The following is a 21,227-nucleotide window of genomic DNA, read 5'->3' as shown; positions in this document are numbered from 1 at the left end:
GAAGTGCAGCAAGATTCTATTTTATTTGCTTAATTTAGGTTTCCGAACTCAGTCAGAAGGAGATTGTTAGTATACCAGCCGAGGAGCAAAAATATTAAGATGGGTCCTATTATTGGCAACAAAGCACCAGTAACAATTGTCAAATGTGAATTTTGGTGTATAGAATATTTTCATTTTCCCCTCTCAGATGGTATGTTTATCTTATTCTGACTAAATATGCCCATTCTGCAGATAGAAGCTGCTTTTGAACAAAGAATCAGTCTTTCAGCTACTGGATACTTCAGGTAAAAATTACAATAATGCCTTGACTTGGCTAAGAAAATATGAGGCCATCAAATCACTCTGGCCCTCAGTTCCTTCATTTGTAAAATAAATTTTTATTTTGTGGTCCTTAAGGTTCCTGCTAGGCCCCAAATTCCATGATTTCACATAGGCCTTTGAGCTATGTTCAAAGAAATAGTAAATAATAAAAATACCCCTAATTTGTAAAAATAAATAAATAAATATGAATTGTAACATCTAATCATTATTTACTATTCTTTACTATGAGTAGTAAGAAGATATCATTAGAAATAAGTTGCAACTCAGTTTTACAAATCTCCCTCCCTTTATCATAAAACCTTTCTATTTTGAAGCTCCTTTCTGGACAAGAGAGATGGATAAGATGCTTAATTTTACTTCTGAACTCAATGAGAAGGAAATTGTTATTGTACCAGCTAAGGAGAAAAAATTTTGAATGGGTTCTATTATTGGTAACAAAACAAGAGAGATGGAGAGACGGATAGGATGGTCATCACCACTCATCACTGGTGCAGTGCCTGGCAGTGAAGGCCCTCAGTAGATGCATGTTAATTAAATGAAACACAAAAATAAGCATGTGTGCATGCTCAGTCACTTCCGTCATGTCCAACTCTTTGCAACCCTATGGACAGTAGCCCACCAGGTTTCTCAGTCCATGGGGTTCTCCAGGCAAGAATGCTGAAGTGGGTTGCCATGCCCTCCTCCAGGAGATCTTTCCAACCCAGGAATCGAACCAGCATCTCCTGTGTCTCCTGCATTGCAGGCAGATTCTTTACTGCTGAGCCAACAGGGAAGCACCCACAAAGAGGAGAGCTGATTGTCAAATGCAGGAAGTATTGACATTAGTTTTACAATCAAATGAAACAAACCAACAAACTACACACACACAGAAAATCTCATGAAGAAAGAAGGTAACAGCCAGCCCAATGCCCTGTACATCAGTTCAGTTCAGTTCAGTCGCTCAGTCGTGTCCAACTCTTTGCGACTCCATGAATCGCAGCATGCCAGGCCTCCCTGTCCATCACCAACTCCCAGAATTTACTCAAACCCATGTCCATCAAGTCGGTGATGCCATCCAGCCATCTCATCCTCTGTCGTCCCCTTATCCTCCTGCCCCCAATCCCTCCCAGCATCAGGGTCTTTTCCAATGAGTCAACTCTTCGCATGAGGTGGTCAAAGTATTGGAGTTTCAGCTTCAGCATCAGTCTTTCCAGTGAACACCCAAGACTGATCTCCTTTAGGATGGACTGGTTGGATCTCCTTGAAGTCCTAGGGACTCTCAAGAGTCTGCTCCAACACCACAGTTCAAAAGCATCAATTCTTCGGCACCCAGCCCTCTTCACAGTCCAACTCTCACACCCATACATGACCACTGGAAAAACCATAGCCTTGACCAGATGGACCTTTGTTGGCAAAGTAATGTTTCTGCTTTTTAATATGCTATCTAGGTTGGTCATAACTTTCCTTCCAAGGAGTAAGCGTCTTTTAATTTCATGGCTGCAATCACCATCTGCAGTGATTTTGGAGCCCCCAAAAATAAAGTCTGACACTGTTTCCACCGTCTCCCCATCTATTTCCCATGAAGTGATGGGACCGGATGCCATGATCTTAGTTTTCTGAATGTTGAGCTTTAAGCCAACTTTTTCACTCTCCTCTTTCACTTTCATCAAGAGGCTTTTTAGTTCCTCTTCACTTTCTGCCATAAGGGTGATGTCATCTGCAATATCTGAGGTTATTGATATTTCTCCCAGCAATCTTGATTCCAGCTTGTGCTCCCTCCAGTCCAGCATTTCTCATGACGTGCTCTGCATATAAGTTAAATAAGCAGGGTGACAATATACAGCCTTGACATACTCCTTTTCCTATTTGGAACCAGTCTGTTGCCCTGTACATAATGAGTTCCAAATTCCTGAGTTCATCTGCCCAACGAAAGGGCAGATCAGCCCTCTAGCTGGGTCCGTCTTCCATGAACAACACATCAAATTACTGGCCCTTTTTCACCAGCCCTGTATTACCGTCAGTCCCTTATGAGCTCAATTAGCACAGTCTAGGGGCCCCTCACAGAGTCAGACACGACTGAAGCGACCTAGCAGCAGTAGCAGTCACTTCCCGGATGCTGGGAACCCTAATAAAAATTAGTTGAGGTTTTCAATGGGCAAATCTAAAACTCAAATCTTAATTCCTCAAGATACAGACACCCTGTGAGGTCCGGAGCGAGTGAAATAGCTTGTTGGTGTCTCCTTTTTTGGCATCCTAACTTAAGCACAAAGAATTTCCTCTTTAAAAATGGAGGCAAATGTTAGGGTTGCTACAACAAGCTAGATTGCAAACACAGGTAGCAGTTTAATTGAGCTGAAAAGGTGGTCACAGTCAACAACAATCAAATAAAATGCTAATGAAAATTTTGGTAACTTTTAAAACAAATCAATATTGTTTGCACCCCCTTCCAAGCTAAAGGACTTTATTTCTTCCATTAGGGGCTACAAGGCCTTCATGGACTGGGAGAAGGGAGAGGGAGACCCTTTCCCCTACTATGTCTATGGAGCAGCCTGTTCTGAGGTTGAAATTGACTGCCTGACAGGAGCCCACAAAGTAAGTCATTTGACAGCTTTCCTCTTGGCAAGTTAGAACAACAACAACAAAATGTGTTTACATTAATAACGCCCTTTCATTATATAATACTTGCACAATAAGAACAAGATTCTTTCAATTCCATGGGAATGTCGAGAGATTCAGCTTCATCCTAAATTTCCACCCAAAAAGAGGTAGTCGAGAAAGAATTGCTCATGACAGCCTAAAATGCATTAAATTTTGTATTCTATTTCAGACAAAATTGCATTCCAAAGTTTTGTGGGGTTGGTTTTTTTTTTTTTTTTTGTCTTTCAAAAAAAGGATCTATTCCTAAAGGAAGGTCAAGTTACCTATCTCAGTTCAGTTTAGTCACTCAGTCGTGCCCTGCTCTTTGCGACCTCATGGACTGCAGCACTCCAGGCTTCCCTGTCCATCACCAATTCCCAGAGCTTGCTCAAACTCATGTCCATTGAGTCAGTGATGCCATCCAACCATCTCATCCTCAGTCATCCCCTTCTCCTCCTGCCTTCACTCTTTCCCAGCATCAGGGTCTTTTCCAAGGAGTCAGTTCTTCACATCAGGTGGCCAAAGTATTGGAGTTTCAGCTTCAGCATCAGTCTTTCCAATGAATATTCAGGACTGATTTCCTCTAGGATAGACTGGTTGGATCTCCTTACAGTCCAAGGGACTCTCAAGAGTCTTCTGCAACACCACAGTTCAAAAGCATCAATTCTTCCACACTCAGCTTTCTGTATAGTCCAACTCTCACATCCATACATGACTAATGGAAAACCATAGCTTTGACTAGACGGACTTTGTCAGAAAAGTAATGTCTCTGCTTTTTAATATGCTGTCTAGGTTGGTCATAACTTTTCTTTCAAGGAGCAAGTGTCTTTTAATTTCATGGCTGCAATCACCATCTGCAGTGATTTTGGAGGCCAAAAAAATGAAGTCTATCACTGTTTCCCTTGTTTTCCCATCTATTTGCCATGAAGTGATGGGACTGGATGCCATGATCTTAGTTTTTTGAATGTTGAGTTTTAAGCCATTTTTTCACTCTCCTCTTTCACTTTCATCAAGAGGCTCTTTAGTTCCTTTTTGCTGCCATAAGGATGGTGTCATCTGCATATCTGAGGTTATTGATATCAAGTTATCTATCTGACTAGGTAATTTAGTAAACTGTCTTGAATAAATGCTTTAAAAGCATATAGTGATGTGATATCTCCCCGAAGTCAATTATCCCAAAGGTAGTACTGAGATCAGTAGCACCAAAGATATTCCTGAGGTCTATCACAGGCACGCAGGGCTTTCTGTGGCTTCTCCACAACCTGCGTGCACGTGCCCAATAACACAACACAAGGGCCAGATTAGTGTGATGTTTCTCCAGGAAGGAAGTAAATTGGTCTCAACACTCACCCTTAATACACCCAAGATCTTACAAATCCCCAAATTCATACATGCCACTGTGGCTACATGACTTCCTCAGTAAAATGGCAATAATACCAGCTAGAGCAAACCACTATGAGGATTAGATGAGCTCATGATTTTAATAAAATCGCAAATCCAGCTTCAGAATCAGATGAACAATTGGGCTTATTTATTTACTAAGTGATACCCAGACACACCCACATATCATGGACTTTAAAGTCACTTAAGATAAACCAAAACTATGAATGCAGAAGACCTTCTGGGGTCATCAACAGTCCTCCTAGCACTAAATTTGAAGAGCTTGGTAGATGTCTTACCACCTCTAATGTTGATGGGGTTCCATGTAGTGCTAATCAACCAGCAAGAGTCCTGGAATAAATTGGGACCATTTGAATAAACCCTAAAATAGTATTTTTAATTCAAGTTTTTACAGTCAGGTAATTTTAATTTTGGCAGAAAATCAGAACAGACATCGTCATGGATGCCTGCTGCAGTCTAAATCCGGCCATCGATATTGGGCAGGTAGGTGCTGCCCGATCTGGATGGATGTCATTTCCTGAGAGTCATTGTGGGGTTGGTAAAGGCCTTCTGAAAAGCACACAATATCACAGAGCCTGACATTTTTCCCTCTTCAGGTTGAAGGTGCATTTATTCAGGGAATGGGCTTTTATACCACTGAAGAGCTGAAATATTCCCCAGAAGGTGTCCTGTACTCTCGAGGACCAGATGAATACAAAATTCCAGCCATCAGCGATGTCCCAGAGGAGTTTAATGTCTCCTTGTTGCCATCATCACAAACTCCACTAACCCTCTATTCATCCAAGGTAAGCATTCAAATCTACAACTACACAATGTGCTTTTAAAAACACACACACTACCTTTCCTATCGAACAACTACTTAACCCACACAGGATTTTTAAACTTCAAGTGATACTAGGATTTCTAAGAGTACACAAGTTTCACTCAGTCAGTAAGTCAGTCAGTCAACAATTATTGAAAATTATTGTATGTAAGATGCTCTGCTAGGATTTGGGGATACAGTGGTGAAAAAGACCTGCCCCTAACCTAGAGTGGCTGATGGTCTAGTGTAGAAGCCTCTAAAACAAATGTGCTTCCTTGCAGGGCCTGGGGGAGTCTGGGATGTTCCTGGGGTCATCCGTGTTCTTTGCCATCACTGATGCTGTGGCTGCAGCTCGCAAAGAAAGAGACATAGCTGAGGACTTCACAGTGAAGAGCCCAGCGACTCCAGAATGGGTTCGAATGGCCTGTGCAGATCGGTTCACAGAGATGGTATGGAATTACTGTTTATTTTCCTAAAAAGTGATTTTTCTATATCTTGCATCTTAGACTACTCAGGTAAATTATAAGATTATATATAAATCTTATATATAAATTATAAAAAATGTATAAGCTATAAAATGTATATCATATTATAAATTATATATAATTTACTCAGGTAAATTATAATCAGATTATAAGAGCACATTATAAGATACAAGCTCATCAAGATGATAAAAATACTCACACAAATACCTTTTAGTATATGTAGTAATTTAAACTTTATGAAAAGCACTTCCCCATGTTATGTAACTTAATCATCTGGGCAATCTTCAAGTAGGATAATTTATGATGCTTCAGAAACAAACAGCTAAATATGAAACAACGGACCGTTTTCACCAAACCATTCTAAGTATTCCCTCCCTCTATCCTACCTAACCTATCCAATTCTTCAACAAAAACAAACACACAAAAAATAACCCAGGTCATGGAGAAGTATTTGATAATGTCACTTTCCACGTCCCCTGTACAAACACAGAGTACACCCAGTCTGTCCTTTATTCAGGAAACATGTGGTCTCATGTCCCGCTGATGCTTTTCTACTTCATTTCATTTCACAGCAGTGCCTCCCAGCCCAGGGGTGGGGATTTGGGAGCCATCTGCTATACACACATGCACACAGCAATGCCAGCCTACTGACTGGGGCAGACACGCGATGTTGGGTGGGTCATTGGTTCCACCCTGCACTGATTTCCTCATAGCTTCCTTACATCAATGGTAAGGGTAGTTCACACTGACTAAATATTTTACAGATTATCTCACTACTCTACAGCTCCTACAACTCTATCAGGTAACTACTATGACTTTCTTCATTTTACTATTGAGGAAACTGAGGTATAGTAATTTACCCAAGGTCAAGATTCAAGCCCAGACCATCTGGCTCCAAAGAAGTAATAATTGCCTCCTAGAGAGAAAAGAACTGATTCTCTACTTCTTTTTTTTTTTTTTTTTTTCATTTATTTTTATTAGTTGGAGGCTAATTACTTTACAATATTGTAGTGGTTTTTGCCTCTCTTCTTAAAAGAAATGTGTTTTCATAACTATATTAAAAGAAACCCAAATACTTAACTGACCTCCTCAAAACAGCCAGCCATAGCGTGAAAGAACAAAGTGACCCAGGATTTAGGAATATTACTTAAAGGGATGTGTCATAACTACTCATTTCCTTCCCCTGAGTGATCCAGTCCTCTCCCCATCTCCAAATCTGACTCAGCATTTCTTGGACTCCAATAATACTGACCATCCTGGATTTCCCTCCATCTCCCAGAGATGGTTCTGCCCCTCAGGCTGACCCTCAGCCAATTGCACTGTCCATAGAAAGAATTCCAATCATCTGCCTGGGGCCAGTCCCTCCTCAGATGGTCAAGGCCAGAGACCCTGCCCTCCTCCACCGCAGGAACTCCTCCGGCTGATCTGGCCTGGAGAGCTGTGTCTGCCCATTCACAACAGCACCAGTGACACGAACCTGCAGAACCATGTGACCTCCACTCCCCAAAGCACAAGCATTTCTGACCTTTAGACAGAAGTTCTCCATCACCTTTTGCAGTAGTAAATATCCTTTTCTGGAATGGGGCAGATTCAGGTAACCAAAAAAACACAATAGAAGATACTAATCTTCCCTTCTTACCTGGTTGAACATGTTCAGCCTTCAAATGTCCCAGCTTTTAGAAAATGAATTTCTTCATTTCCAAGACTTCAGGCTTCTTTTAATAGTCCAGTTGTCTGGCAGTCACTCTGTCACATGCTGTGATAAAATGTGAATCACTTTAATTTCATTCACCATTTGAAACTCAGCCTGTCAGCTACCTGGTCCATGTAAGGAGGCCACATTTTTTCCCAAATCTGATGGTTTCACGGTAAGATTAATAAATGCCTTCATGGATATAAAGCATGTACTGATTTGTACACCCATCAACTAAATGATCAGAGTCAATGTGAGAGTAACCTCCTATTTTCTAAAATATTCATAAACGGATACATTCTAAATATCACCTCATTTTATAATCTATATTTCATATTACAAACCTCATTTGCATAACAAGCAGTTTTATCTTCATAAAAGTCACACATGTCCATTATGGAAAAACTAGAAAATGCTGAAAAGAATAAGATGAAAGTTAAAATCAGCCCTAATCCTATTAACCAAAAATAACCATAATAACCATAACATAACCATCTTGGGTTATGTGTATATATATTTATAAATACATATGCACACTTTTAACCACATTTTAATTTATATAGGGTTTTTTGTCTTATTTATTTAAAGTTTTATTGTAGTTTAGTTTGCTTGCAACGTTATGTCAGTTTCTGCTGTATAGCAAAGTGAATGTTATACATATTCATATAGGTTTATATATATAATATATCCTATTTATATACTCATTTTACAAAATTGGGATATCCCTAATGTAAATATTTTAAAAGATTTGAATAATATAATGGGGAGTGACTCGGTTGAGCCTGCATTCACAGGAAATCTGGATTGAGAAGGTCATTTTCCCATGCAATGTCACTCAAAAAATATAGTTGCTTAAACCCAAAGAGAAAATACCTGGCCAAAATTATTTATCCCCCAAACTTATAATCTTTATTTATAGCCACTGGAACAACTTTTGGAGGCAGGATCAGGGCAGAAGTTTTAACTTCTTAATACCAACCCTCCCATTATTAAGGCTACTTAGAAAATGTTGAGAAAGACCATTTACCTTTCATTCTTTTTTTTTTTCATTTATTTTTATTAGTTGGAGGCTAATTACTTTACAATATTGTAGTGGTTTTTGCCATACATTGACATGAATCAGCCATGGATTTACATGTGTTCCCCATGCTGAACCCCCCTCCCACCTCCCTCTTATCTTTCATTTTTATCTCAACCCACAATATTCCTAGCAATTCCACTGACCTCATGTATATATGAATCAATGAGAATACAGCCTTCTTCAAATCCTTGACAAGACTTGGGTTACCCAATGGTTTCTCTCTTCTAGCCTACAAACCTCCTCAGCTGTACATCAGAAGAGAGAGAACAATTAGAGCCAGCCTTAAGCGGGGCCTCCTGAAAGAGACAGAGGGGAGGAAGTCCTGAATCTCAGTTTAACAAAGAGAACCAGAAACACACGAATATAGATTCTACTGTCACTTCCTGTCCCAGGAAATGTCAGTATTCCTCCATCCATATAGTAACAGAAACCGGAAACCCTGGACTTGGCCCAACATTTCTCTTTCTCATACTCAGTAGCTAGTCCCTCATCACACCCTGTCAGTTTGAACCCCTAACAATCTCTTCCACCAGTCATGTTCCTGTTGTTGTTCAGTCACTAAATAATGTCCAACTTTTTGTGACCCCATGAACTGCAGCATGCCAGGCCTCCCTGTCCTTCACTTTCTCCCTGAGTTTGCTCAAATTCATGTCCATTGAGTCAGTTGCCATCAGATGCCATCCAACCATCTCATCCTGTGTTGCTGCCTTCTCCTCTTGCCCTCAGTCTTCCCCAGCATCGGGGTCTTTTCTAATGAGTCAGTGCTTTGAACCCTGGACTCTGCAGGTTTACAGGGTGCAGACCAGTTATAGACCTCGTAACTGGGCTGTAGGCTAGAACAGAGAAACTGTTGGATCACCCAAGTCTCGTCAAGGATTTGAAGAAGGCTGTCTTCTCATTGATTCAAATATAGGTGAGGTCAGTCTATTTTCCTCCATTTCTATTGACTCCATGTCTAACTACTATGTCATTCATGCGTTAAACAAACATTTATTGAGGATCTAATACGTGCCTGGCATTAATCTAGGTGCTGAGAATTCAGCAGTGGATCAAACAGAGTGATCTCTACCTTCAAGAAGCTTACTTGCTAGAGATTCTAAGTCCAACTTCCATCTCTCTAGCCTGGGTCAAAGCAGTCTTGTAACTGGTCTCCCTACACCCATTGCAACCAGAGATGTGTGGTGTGACAAATATGATTGTGTCCTTCTAGCATGTACACAAGGTGAACAATTTCCCATCGCTGTTAGGATAAAGATAAAACTGTTTATGTTGCCCTGCCAAGCCTATAAACCTGCGGAGTTCAACCTGGCCAGCACTCCCCTACTTCTCCTGCCACACGAGGTATCTTACCTCGCCTTGTCTCTCCACGCCAGCTACACTTGCTTTCATCTGTCTGTTCCACACGTCAAGGACAGATGCCTCCACCAGCTCTTCCTGCTGCTTGGAATCATCTTCTTGCTTTTCCTCACTCAGCTAATCCCCTGCTCACCTTTCATGTCTTATTCAAATTCAAGAAATTAAATATTTCCCTTCTTCCATAGTTTGAGGTTGAGGAGTATAGTGGTGAACTAGACTCACAGGCACCTTCTCTCTCTCTAGCTGTTTACAGCATAGGAGAGGGGGAAGACAATTGCTGTAAAGTGTAAGTGCTTGCCCAACTCTGGGTTATCCCTGAGTGTCAACGGGACAAACTTTTCTAACCTAGCCTTAACCTTTTCTTACAGTCAAAGGGTTGTAAGAGATGAGGCCCAGCTTTGATCATTCATCCTACAATCCATTCATTCATCTAGCATACGTACTCAGCCCTTTCCATGTGCCAGGCACTGCTGGGAACTGAAAAAAAACACTGAGATAGTCAATCTCTGCCAAATGGATCCTACATTCTATTGGGAAAGCCAGACAGTCAACAAGTAAAGAAATACACAATATAATTTCAGGTGGTGATAAACATTGTGACACAGAACAGAAGAGTAAGCAGCTAGCATGTGATAGATTATTTTAAATTATTAAAGAAGCTTTCTCTGGAGTATTCATGTTTGATCTGAGGCCTAAATGAAGTGGAGGAACAAGCATGAAGCTGGTAAGGGTGTATTCCAGGCGGAGAATAGCCAGTGCAAATGCCCTGGGGCAGTTTCAATGGATTCAAAGTAGTCCTCAAAATGGCCTTCGTCATCAATCTCTGATCTTGCCTCCCTGGTAGAAAAAAACAAAACTGAAAGGCTGCAGTTGTTGTTTTCCATGGCAGAGAGATAAAAGAAATAGAAATATGTGGTCAAGCCACTCTATCTTCACATCTTCAGGGTGAAACCTGAATAGTTCTTATCCAGTCAGCAGTTTCCTAGCAACTAACCTCTATCACAATGCAGATCTACTGCTTCAGATCTTTAGAAACTCATTCATTCACACAACAGGCCTCCTAAAATTCTCATAGCCTGGCTCTTGACCAGTTTTTTTTTTTTTTTTTTTTTTTGGCACATTAGAGCAAATTTGAACCTGCATTAGAATTTATTGAGGTGGCCCAAAAGTTTCTTCAGGTTTTTTAAAAGTTTGTTCGTGTTTTTCTGGAAGATGTTACCAAAGGAAAGTTTTGAATAACCCGATACATTTGCTCCAACTCCAAGGTAGCTTTTAGTTGAGATAAGTAAGGATTCACACTGGCATACAGCACTGTACTGTGAAAACAATTTTTTTTAGAAACATACTGATACTCTTTGTATTTGGTCTGTGAATACTTTTGTCAAAAGACAATTTGTTCTGACAAGTAAGAAGGTCTGTATACTAGAACATGAGCATTGGAAAGTCCCAGATCTCTTCTTTTAATGACCTTCTTATAACCACAAGGTAAATAAAAACCGGTGTATAGCTACTTCTTCAACAGAAATGATGGTTAAACATTCAGTATTTTTCCTTTGAATTAAGTAAAATAATGCATGTAAAAGTACTGTGTAAATACAAGTCACTACATGAATATTATAGTTCTGGTCTCCACCAAATATCCATGACTGCTAATGACCTTTTTTCAAAATATGCCTCTCCCAGAGGCTTAAAAAGACTTTCCACATTAAATCAAGCTGACCTGCTAAGGGCAGGAAGAAAACCAGCCCTTAACACTTAGCAGCCACTTTCACGGATAACTGGCTTTAAGCATCAGTGAGAAGCGGGCACTGGTAAGAAGCCTGGAGCTTTTTTTTTTTAAATCTTTTGGTTGCAAAAGGGACCTTGGTTCCTGGACCAGGAATCAAACCCATGCCCTCTGCATTGGTAGCATGCAGTTGTAACCACTGGGCAACCAGGGAAGTCCCTGGAGCATTTTTGTTGTAAGAAGTTCTACAACTTGAATAATCATATGAAAATTTTTTTGGCCAGTATGACCAAAAAAATGTCACACGACCAGTATGGTTACCTTGATTACAGTTATTAGCTGTGGCTCTTCCCCAGGGGCCCTTTCTTAGGTGGTTCCCTCCTGGTCAGAACAGTGTTGCTGATGTTAATTTCTGCCCTGAGCCCAACAGAGCAGCCTGGCTCAAACAGAAACCATCAGAAATATCATTCCTATACAAAATTTCCTCTCTAGTGATGGGAGTGAGAAAATTGTAATTCTTGGGAAATGTATTTTATAAAGTCATTTAAAATACGACAAGGAAAAAAAGAGGAAATTTCCTTTAAAGGTATACAGAAAATGCCTAATCAGCACTTTCAAATTAGGACTTTACTTAGAAACAATTATTTCATTAAAAAAAAAAAAACCTTTAAAAAAAAAAAAATCTTTATGATTCAGAGACATAAAGGAATATACAATCTTAAAAATTAGAAAAATACTGCTTTCTAGAATTTGTCCTGCCCTGTAATTCTATAAAGTTGACGAATGTCTTTTTTCTGAAGACGTTTACCGTCTCCACTTTGAAAACCTAAAACATAACCAGTTCGGAGAGGGCAGGAGGGAGGAACGTTATGATTAAAAGATACAAAAAAACTACTGGATTTCCCAGGGGTCCAGTGGTTAAGACTCCACAATCCTAAATGCAGGAGGTGTGGGTTCAATCCCTGGTCAGGGAATAAAGATCCCACATGCTGTATGGTACAATAAAAAAAAAAATTTTTTTTAAGATACAAGCTACTATGTATTGGGTTGGCCAAAAAGTTCATTTGGGTTTTCCCATAATAACAACCCAATATAAAATAAATAACAAGAATATATTGTACAGCACAGGGAAATATAGTCACTATTCTGTAATAACTTTAAATGGAGTATAATCCATAAAAATGTTGAATCACTATGCTGTACGTGTGAAATATAAAATATTGTAAATCAATTTATACTTTGATTTGGAAAAAACTAGAAAAAAAAAGGAAACCCTAAAACAGCCTCCTTGCAGCTACTCCCCTCCCTCTGCCTCATTAGGACCCATGACTCGTTTTCCATCCCTGCTGCTTTCGCGTTTCTAGGTGCACACACTCTGAGAGAGTTGGCAACATTAACAGTGCCGCCTGTTTAGCTCAGGAAAGGAAGCGCTTCCTGGCAGATGGAGGAGGAAAGGCATGTGAGCACTTCCTGGCTGTGACCCGCCTACTTTACCTGCGCTGTTCTCAGCTGGTTCGCCCCCAGATGCTGGTCCGCCCCCAGATGCTGGTCCGCCCCCAGATGCTGGTCCTCAAACCCATATCCTGCCCACACACAGTCTTGCGTTCCTCTGAGCAGGGGGAGATATACTGCCAGTCCTACAAGCCTGCATGCCCTTTCCTTATGGTTTTGGAAGCTACTCCAGCAGCGTGTGGAAACATGCGGTCTCCAGCCTGTTCTGCCAGAGGCTGGGCCGCAGACGACCGGCAGGACCTCAGCGCAGCACAGTCATGCCTCAGTCACGTGGATTCCGTGATACAGAGCGCGGTACAGACCGCGTGACTTGGGCGGCTGCAGCGGCTCCCCCAGGACGCCGAGCCTGTGGTCCTGCTCCCGTGAGAGGCACGCACAGTCAGACAGGCGGGACACACACACACACACACACCTTCACACGTTCAGACAGCCGTGAGCTGGCCCGTTCTTCACCTCCTCCTCCTCCTCCCTGCCTCTCACGCTGTCTTGGAAGAGGTTTGGTGCTGAAACTGGTCCCACATTGAACATGCTTGTTCCAGGAGGCAACACGTGCTGAGACTTCATGCAGTGACCTTTCTTACTGCCGAAGGGGATGAACTGCTAGTGAATATGTATTTTTGCATCTAAAAGTTCTCCTGCCTGGTCTCTGGAAGGTTGCTCCTTTAGTCTGGCAAAACTGGAGGCATCCCTCAGATTAAGAGAGGGAATAAGGGATGCAGAATGGGAAACAGGAAAAGGTAGCCATCTTACCCAGTCAGGGAAAGGAGTTATGACACACTTTCTTAGCTTTGTGATTACGATATGGCCCTGCAGTCAAAGGCACTGGGATTATGATCCCAGCCCTAATTTTCTTTAAAAAATGTATTTTTAATTGAAGGGTAATTGCTCTGCAACATTGTGTTGGTTTCTGCCATACATCAACATGAATCACCCATCCAGCCCTACTTTTGATAATGCATTTAACCACTCTGATAATTTAATTTTTTTATAAAATGGCAGGAAATGTTCGTGGAGAGAATAACTCTAGTTTCCTTATAAAGTTGTTAAAAGGTTTGAATAAAACACATGAAAAGCATTCAGCAACTGTCACACGTAGTAAATGGTCAATATACATTGATGATGATGACAACTGGGTCAGAAGTCCCCAAGGCTATCTTCAGTTTTGATGATTCAGTGATGGGCTCCCAGAACTCAGAAAGCTGCTATTCATGGTGATGGCTTATTACAGTGAAAGGATATAGATTAACATCCTCAAAGGCAAAGGCACATGGGGCAAAGTCCGGGAGAGACCAGGTGAGGCTTTCAGGGTGTCTTCTTCCAGTGGAGTCACAGAGAGCCACCTACTTTCCCCAGCGACAATGTGGAAGAAGAAGATATATGAAGGATTGCCAGCCAGGGAAGCTCGGCTGAGCCTTGGTGTCCAGGAGTTTTATTAGGGATCAGTCACATAGGCACAGGTTGTGTGCAAAGCTGACCTTAGTCACTCAGTGTCCAGCCCTTCCAGAAGTCAAGTGATGTTATTAAGACCTCAGGTAAACAAAGGCGCTCTTACAAGGCAGCATATTCCAAGAGCTGGGGTGTTCCTCCCAGGAGTTGGTCAAAGGCTAACCCTTTCTTTGGAATGTGCAGAGTTTGGACAATGGAGGCCTCCTGAGTTCATCCTTTATTGCACAGTGAGGATGATGAACAATCCTGGATTGATGACACTAGGTGTTGAAACCAGTGAGACTGGGCACAGATATACTTCAGAAGGTTTAGCTATAAGTGGAATCAGTCTTGACCACCAAAGTCAACATATTGCCTTAATCATAGCAATCAAGAACCAACAGGGAGAAAGAGGGGGAGGGAGAAAGGGAGTGATGACCCTAAACAAGGGAGAAGTGAGAGAAGATCATGAAAGGCCAGTGAAGGTCTGTTTACATCCCAGAGCCGGGATCCTTGAGGGAAAAAGGGACATTGCGTCCTCGCTCAAGAAGCCAGGGAGTGGGTGAGCCACACAAAGGCTGGGGCAGCAAGAGAATGAGCATTGATCTGAGTCCCAAAGCAGAAGAGTGCCCCAGGAACCCTGGTCTGGTGACAAGAATAGGAACAGGTTTTCGGAGAGACTACAATTTAACAGATGAGCTGACCTGAATCTACCTCAGACGAGACTGAGGAGCTTTGTCCTGCATCCAGCCCAGTCCAGGTGGAACAGGCTGACCCTAAGTAAGACAGCCAAGTAAATTCCAGTGCAGCAGTTCGGTTAGAGAATCAGGGAAGTCCCTCGCAGGAGGGCAAACTAGCCCTCTATTTACATTTCAGTACAGATTGAAAGCGAACAGTAAGAATGGGACTGGTAAAGATATCCTGACAGGTTAGGGGTTGGGCTGTGTTTTTGTTTGTGGTTTTCTGTCCTCCTTTTGTGCTTTTTTGTGAAATAAATATCAGGAGACAAGCTTTCTGAAATCTTCATAACTTTTCATTATTTACAGAAAGTTTTTTTATGTTTGAAAGTTTTTTTATGTTTTTAACACTTTTGTAACTAAAAGTCAACTCTTCAAACAAAAACATGATAGCAGAGGAGGCGGGAATATAGACTCTGCTTATTCTGCTTTGGGACAAACCCAGCAGAGAGAATTCTGCAGATGGGAGCTGCAGACCAGAAGGAAGAAGGACAAAGATGTTAAATTCTTAGGGCTTCTAGCCCAGAATAGAGAAATGGGCCTGAGTTTAACTGGAGCCAAACCATTTTGGCTAGGCATGTAGATGGGGCTCTTCTCAGATCCCTGCAGGGGAGTCTAGGTCTGTAAACTACAAGCAACTCTCAGCCTAACCCCTTTGCCCTTCCCATCCTCCTCCCACAAAGATTTTCATTGGATTTATAATTCTCTTGGGGATTCACATCTGAGAGGCAGAGAAGATAGGTAAAAAATCCAAAAAAGGCAAAGGGTCAGTCGCTCACTCACGTCCAACTCTTTGTGACCACATGGACTGTATCCAGCCAGGTTCTTCTGTCTATAGAATTCTCCAGGCAAGAATACTGGAGTGGATAGCCATTCCCTTCTCCAGATCTTCTCAATCCAGGGATCAAACTGAGGCCTCCTGCTTGCAGGCAGATTCTTTACCATCTGAACCACCAGAGCGTGCCCTCTTAATTAGCAGTGTAACGGTTAGCAGAGACGACAGCGCTGACCCTCTATCTTTTCAGAGTTGTCATTTGAAAGGCACGGTACAATCCCATTCCCCAGGAAGATCCTGCTGCTTCCCATCAGAAACATCTTTCAAAACCTACAGATTTGATATCATTTTCCTGGTGAAATATTACAAAGGTATTATGATGTTTAGTATTTAATTTACTTTCTTTCTTAGATCCCAAGAGATGATCCTAAGACATTTAAACCCTGGTCTATCACTGTAGCATAACACGGCTGTCATTGCCTTAAAGGTAAGATCAATAAGCTGAAAGAGAATTACTCAAAATGACAAGATCAGCTAGTCCAGTGGTTTTCAAGTTGTGTTCTGTGATATCTTAGGATTGCACAAGTGTGTCAATCAAGTTTCCTTTTTAAACCCTTTTTTAAAAAAATTAATCTTTATTAGAGTACAGTTGTTTCTTTTTTAATCTTATCCAATATTTTCAATATTTATTTATTTGGCTGCACCGGGTCTTAGCTGCAACATGCAGAATCTTTTAGTTGTGGCATAGTTCAAGATAGTTCAACTAGTTCAAGATCTAGTTCCCTGACCAGGGATCGATCCTGGGCCTCCTGCATTGGGAGCATGGATTCTTAGCCACTGACCCACCGGGAATTCCCTGAGTCTTTATCTATCTTCCTTTACCTGCAATTTCAAATTTTTGCACTCTTCAGAGAAGCATAACTTTCTTATGTATTTGCTTTATGTGCTGAACATTGACCTTACTAAATTTATTCCACACTAAAATCATATATGTGTGTGTGTTCCCCATAACATTTTAAATCTCTGCTAAAAATGTGTCAAAACCAGATTTCCTTAATGGCTCGGTGGTAAAGAATCTGCCTGCCAACGCAGTGAACGTGAGTTTAATCCCTGGTCAGGGAAGATCCCGCGGGCTCGGACCAGCTAAGACCGTGAGTCACAACTACTGAGCCCGTGCTCTGGAGCCGGGGAGCCACCACGACTGAAGCCCTCCTGCCTTGGAGCCCCCATCCACAGCAAGAGAGGCCACTGCAGTGAGACGCCCGAGCACAATGAGAGAGTAGCCCCAGCTTTTCTCAACTAGAGAAAGCCAGAGCAGCTATGAAGATCCAGCACAGCCAAAAATAAATAATCTTTTTTTAAAAACCTCTGATCTCATTTTATATGATCTCTCTGATTCTTATTTTATAAATGAGAGACATGGAGGGCAAGGGAGAATAAGTAACTACCTAAGTGTACTCATTCAAATCTGTGAAGCTTACAGTTCATTTTGTCAACTACGTATTGTTCTCTTCACATACAAAATTTGTACCCCTTTATAATTATTCTCTTTTCTTTTTTCCCAGGAGTTTCAGTTTTTCACAAGGGAAAAGATGGTTTGTTAATGCTAACTGGACTCCAAACTGATATTCTTGTATTGTTGCGTGTGGGAGGAAGACACAAAATTTAGAAATATTATTCAGATTTTATTATATTAAAAAGATGAATCATTACTTTCAAATTGTTGACTTAGACTTTCTAGCCTAAAGGCCACCAATCAAACACTGCACTTGTCACAGCAAGGAGCATAACGTTGATTTTTTTCTGAAGATATCATGTATTTCTCTTTATGTGCCCATCCAATCTAACTGAACTAGTAATCCAGGTTACAATTTTATAATGAAAGATACTTCTCAGCAATGAACATGTGATTAGTTTCCCCAGAGATGTGTTTGATTCAGTGCAAGGACACCACAAAATTCCTAAAGGTTTTGTATCATTTTGTTTTAACTGTGGAGTAGCTGTGGGTCTGTGTATGTGCATTAGACAGCAAAGGAATATTTTCCTCATGTAAGCCAGCTATGCAACTGGTTAACATTCTTTTGGAATTTGGAGGGGAAAAGCAATGTAAAAACATTTTTAATATATTATTACAAAACCCTTTTTTTTTTTAATTTGGTTATGAAAAGTATCCACTCTGTTATCAGTTTCAGAAATGCTTAACTGCTCAGTTTTCCACATGTAGAAGTAGGTGCCATGGAGCTGCACCATAAGGAAGGCAGAATGCCAAAGAATTAATGCCTTCGAACTGTGGTGCTGGAGAAGACTCTTGAAAGTCCCTTGGACAGCAAGGAGATCAAACCAATCAATCTTAAGGGAAATCAACCCTGAATACTCATTGGAAAGACTGATGCTGAAGCTGAAGCTCCAATATTTTGCTCATCTAATGCAAACAGACGACTCCTTGGAAAAGTCCTTGATGCTTGGAAAGATTGAGGGCAGAAGGAGAGGAGGGTGACAGAGGATGAGATGACTGGATGGCATCACCAATGCAATGGACATGATCTTGAGCAAACTTCCGGAGATGGGAGGGACAGGGAAGCCTGGTGTTCTGCACTCCATGGGGTTGCAAAGATTCAGACACGACTGGGTGACTGAACTACAACAACAACAATGTGGAGCAAAAGGATCCTGAATTGTAATCACCTTTATACTGTAGTTAAAACATGCAGAATCCATCAAATTCCACTAGCCTGCATTTTAGGGGCCTTCAGAGAAGGAGAAACCAGCATATGAATTAGGCCTCATTTGACCAAAAAGTCAGGGGGGAAAATGATGCTCTGTCAACCAGAAGTCATACCATCAGGCTCACCAGTCATCTGCAGTGACTCCTGGAGTGAATGAAGAAGGTGAGGCTGAACTGAGAGTGCTGGGTGACTGGGGAAAGAAGGCCAAGATTGGGCATGTAGTCTATTCTGAGGGTCATTGAAGGCCATGAGCACGTCTGATTGAAGGGACTGGGATGTGGCTGTCCACGGGCCTGTCCAGGGGTGGGAGGCTCCACCGGGCCACAGGAGCCCAAGGGAGGAAGTGGGACAGGAGCAGAAGGGTCATGGGCAGGGCATAAATGATACAAGACTCTTGCACACTGGAGCAGGAGAGCTGGGAACTTAGTGGGAGTAGCCAGGGTGAAATAAGTTGAAAGTAATAAAGAAAAAATGTTTTGGCTCTTGAAAATAAAATCCTTAACTGTGTAATCTAATATGAATGTGAGAAATGCGTGTGTTTTTATCATTTGTGTCATTTTAAATGATGATAAACATAATTTTTTAAAATTTGGCCTATTAGGGCTAAGGATTTTTCATTTGTCATGGTTGAGAACTATAAAGCACTAAGAACAGAGGGATCTGAATAAAAGTTATTCATGTAGTTGACACACTAAAATCTGGATGGTGTGGATATAAGTACTTTTTTTAAAAGACATATTTGAAGCCACATCCTAAAAACCAGTTCCTTGAGCTCTATAAGCCTTAGTAAAGTAAGTAAAGTTGCTCAGTTGTGTCCAACTCTTTGCGACCCATGGACTGTAGCCTACCAGGCTCCTCAGTCCATGGAATTTTCCCGGCAAGAGTACTGGAGTGGGTTGCCATTTCCTTCTCCAGGGGATCTTCCCAACCCAGGGGTCGAACCCGGGTCTCCCACATTCCAGGCAGATGCTTTACCATCTGAGCCACCAGGGAAGCCCCCTATAAGGCTTGGTAAGGGATAAAACTTAAAACTAGAATTTTTGGATAAGTAATACATGCACACAGTTAAAAAAATATATACAAAGGTGTGCAGAGCAAAGACTTATTCTAGTATCACCATCCCATCCAGACAGTTTTTACACAAGTTCAGAGTGTTAACCACTTTTGTTAGCTACTTTTTACGTTTTTGTCTCCATCAGAAATAGCTGGTCCCACAATGCCCAGTCACTCATGCCCATTATACCAGCTGGACCCACTGAGCGAGATGCTGTTCCCTTTCTCTGTCTAGACAATTCCACCCCCTTTTCCATGTAAGAACCCTGGTGCCCATAAAAGTGAGAAACTGCAATCCTTGACACTCATCTGGACTCTCTGAACCCTCCTAGTTCTTCCCCCGGGGTCTTGGGTACACGGGAGGCATTTGTATATTTGCCTTCAGAGCCTGGGTTCTCTGGGTGGGTTTTCTCTCAAGTAAATGAAAAAATAGTCTGCTTCCAGCTGTATCCCTGGAACTGTGAAAAACACTTGATCAGTCTCACATAACTGGGTAGACAAGTAGCAAAAAGTATGCCTTCTGATTTTCAAGATACCGAAAAGTTTAAAAAAAAAAAAAAAGGCAGCAATAGTTGGAGACAGAAAAAAAAGGCGTCTTCTGTCTCCCTACTCACGTTGAATGAGTCAATATTAAGAAACCATGGATTGCAAAATGAGAGTGCTCTTTCCCTGGCAGAGTCACTGCAGCAGGACAGATGCCTCCACCCTCTCTTAACTCCACACTGGCTGACGTCACTGCTGATCTTGCTCCAAACCATTTGGCACAGAGCTGCCAGGACAATCTTTCTCAAGATCTGTAACCATCCACCCTCCCTTGCTAAATGAGTAGCATGCAACTGGAAGACTTCTTCTTCCAAAAAGGACTATCCAAACATTGGCAGAGTAGTCATCTGTCGTTTTTATCTGCTGGGGGTCTTTTCCTTTGGAAAGTCACCTGTCCTCCACCATGAGGGCTGCTGGGAAAGGCACAGGATAAGCTGGGTCGAGAGTCTCTCTGATGAAAGTCAGAATCTGGAGTGAGGTACAGAAGGGTAAAAGGATCTCATGGCCCTGGGCCATGTAGAGCACACGAGCTCCGCCGCTGAGATCCTCAGATGTGCCCCTATTCCTGCATATCTGAAGGCTGGCTTCTTCAGCCCAGCATTCAACTCTGTGAGCTAGAGAGTACCCTTTCCAATTGCGTTACTTCCTTTAAAAAAAGAAAAAAGAAAAAAATGGCAGGGGGCAGGGGTGGAGTTCCCTGGCCGTCCAGTGGTTAGGATTCAGTGCTTTCACTACTATAGCCAGGGTTCAATCCCTGGTCAGGGAACTAAGATCCCGTAAAGCACATGGCAGGGCCAAAAAAAAAAAAAAAAAAATGTATTCTTTCCTAGGGCTGTTGTAACAAATAACCATAAACTGAATGTCTTAAATACTTATTTCCTCACAGTTCTGGAAGCTAGAATTTTGAAATCAAGGTGTTGGCAAAGCCATAGGTTCTAGGGATGAACCCCTCCTTGCCTCTTCTGGAGGCTCCTG

The 21,227-nt window shown here is 41.7% G+C and overlaps 1 protein-coding gene across 3 annotated transcripts in view; it reads left to right on the top strand.

Annotated features, from left to right (window-relative positions):
* The window catches only part of LOC122698812 (aldehyde oxidase 2), a 79,524-nt gene extending 60,353 nt beyond the window's left edge, over nucleotides 1-19,171 (top strand). For 2 of the 3 annotated variants that reach the window (XM_043910436.1, XM_043910435.1), the window contains exons 30-36: nucleotides 232-284; nucleotides 2,778-2,892; nucleotides 4,756-4,821; nucleotides 4,935-5,123; nucleotides 5,422-5,589; nucleotides 16,342-16,417; nucleotides 17,496-19,171. In XM_043910436.1, the coding sequence (XP_043766371.1) occupies nucleotides 232-284; nucleotides 2,778-2,892; nucleotides 4,756-4,821; nucleotides 4,935-5,123; nucleotides 5,422-5,589; nucleotides 16,342-16,395 (645 nt within the window). In that variant the 3' untranslated portion in view covers nucleotides 16,396-16,417; nucleotides 17,496-19,171. Of the gene's footprint in view, nucleotides 1-231; nucleotides 285-2,777; nucleotides 2,897-4,755; nucleotides 4,822-4,934; nucleotides 5,124-5,421; nucleotides 5,590-16,341; nucleotides 16,418-17,495 lie in introns of those variants that run through there. The other variant, XM_043910437.1, reaches the window with a different exon arrangement.
* Nucleotides 19,172-21,227: the final 2,056 nt, after the last annotated feature.

The sequence above is a fragment of the Cervus elaphus genome, chromosome 8 (assembly GCF_910594005.1).
Source record: "Cervus elaphus chromosome 8, mCerEla1.1, whole genome shotgun sequence".
In the NCBI taxonomy this organism is placed as follows: Eukaryota; Metazoa; Chordata; class Mammalia; order Artiodactyla; family Cervidae; genus Cervus; species Cervus elaphus.
The sequence above is the reverse complement of the archived record's forward strand: the minus strand, read 5'-3'. Positions and strand labels throughout refer to the sequence as shown.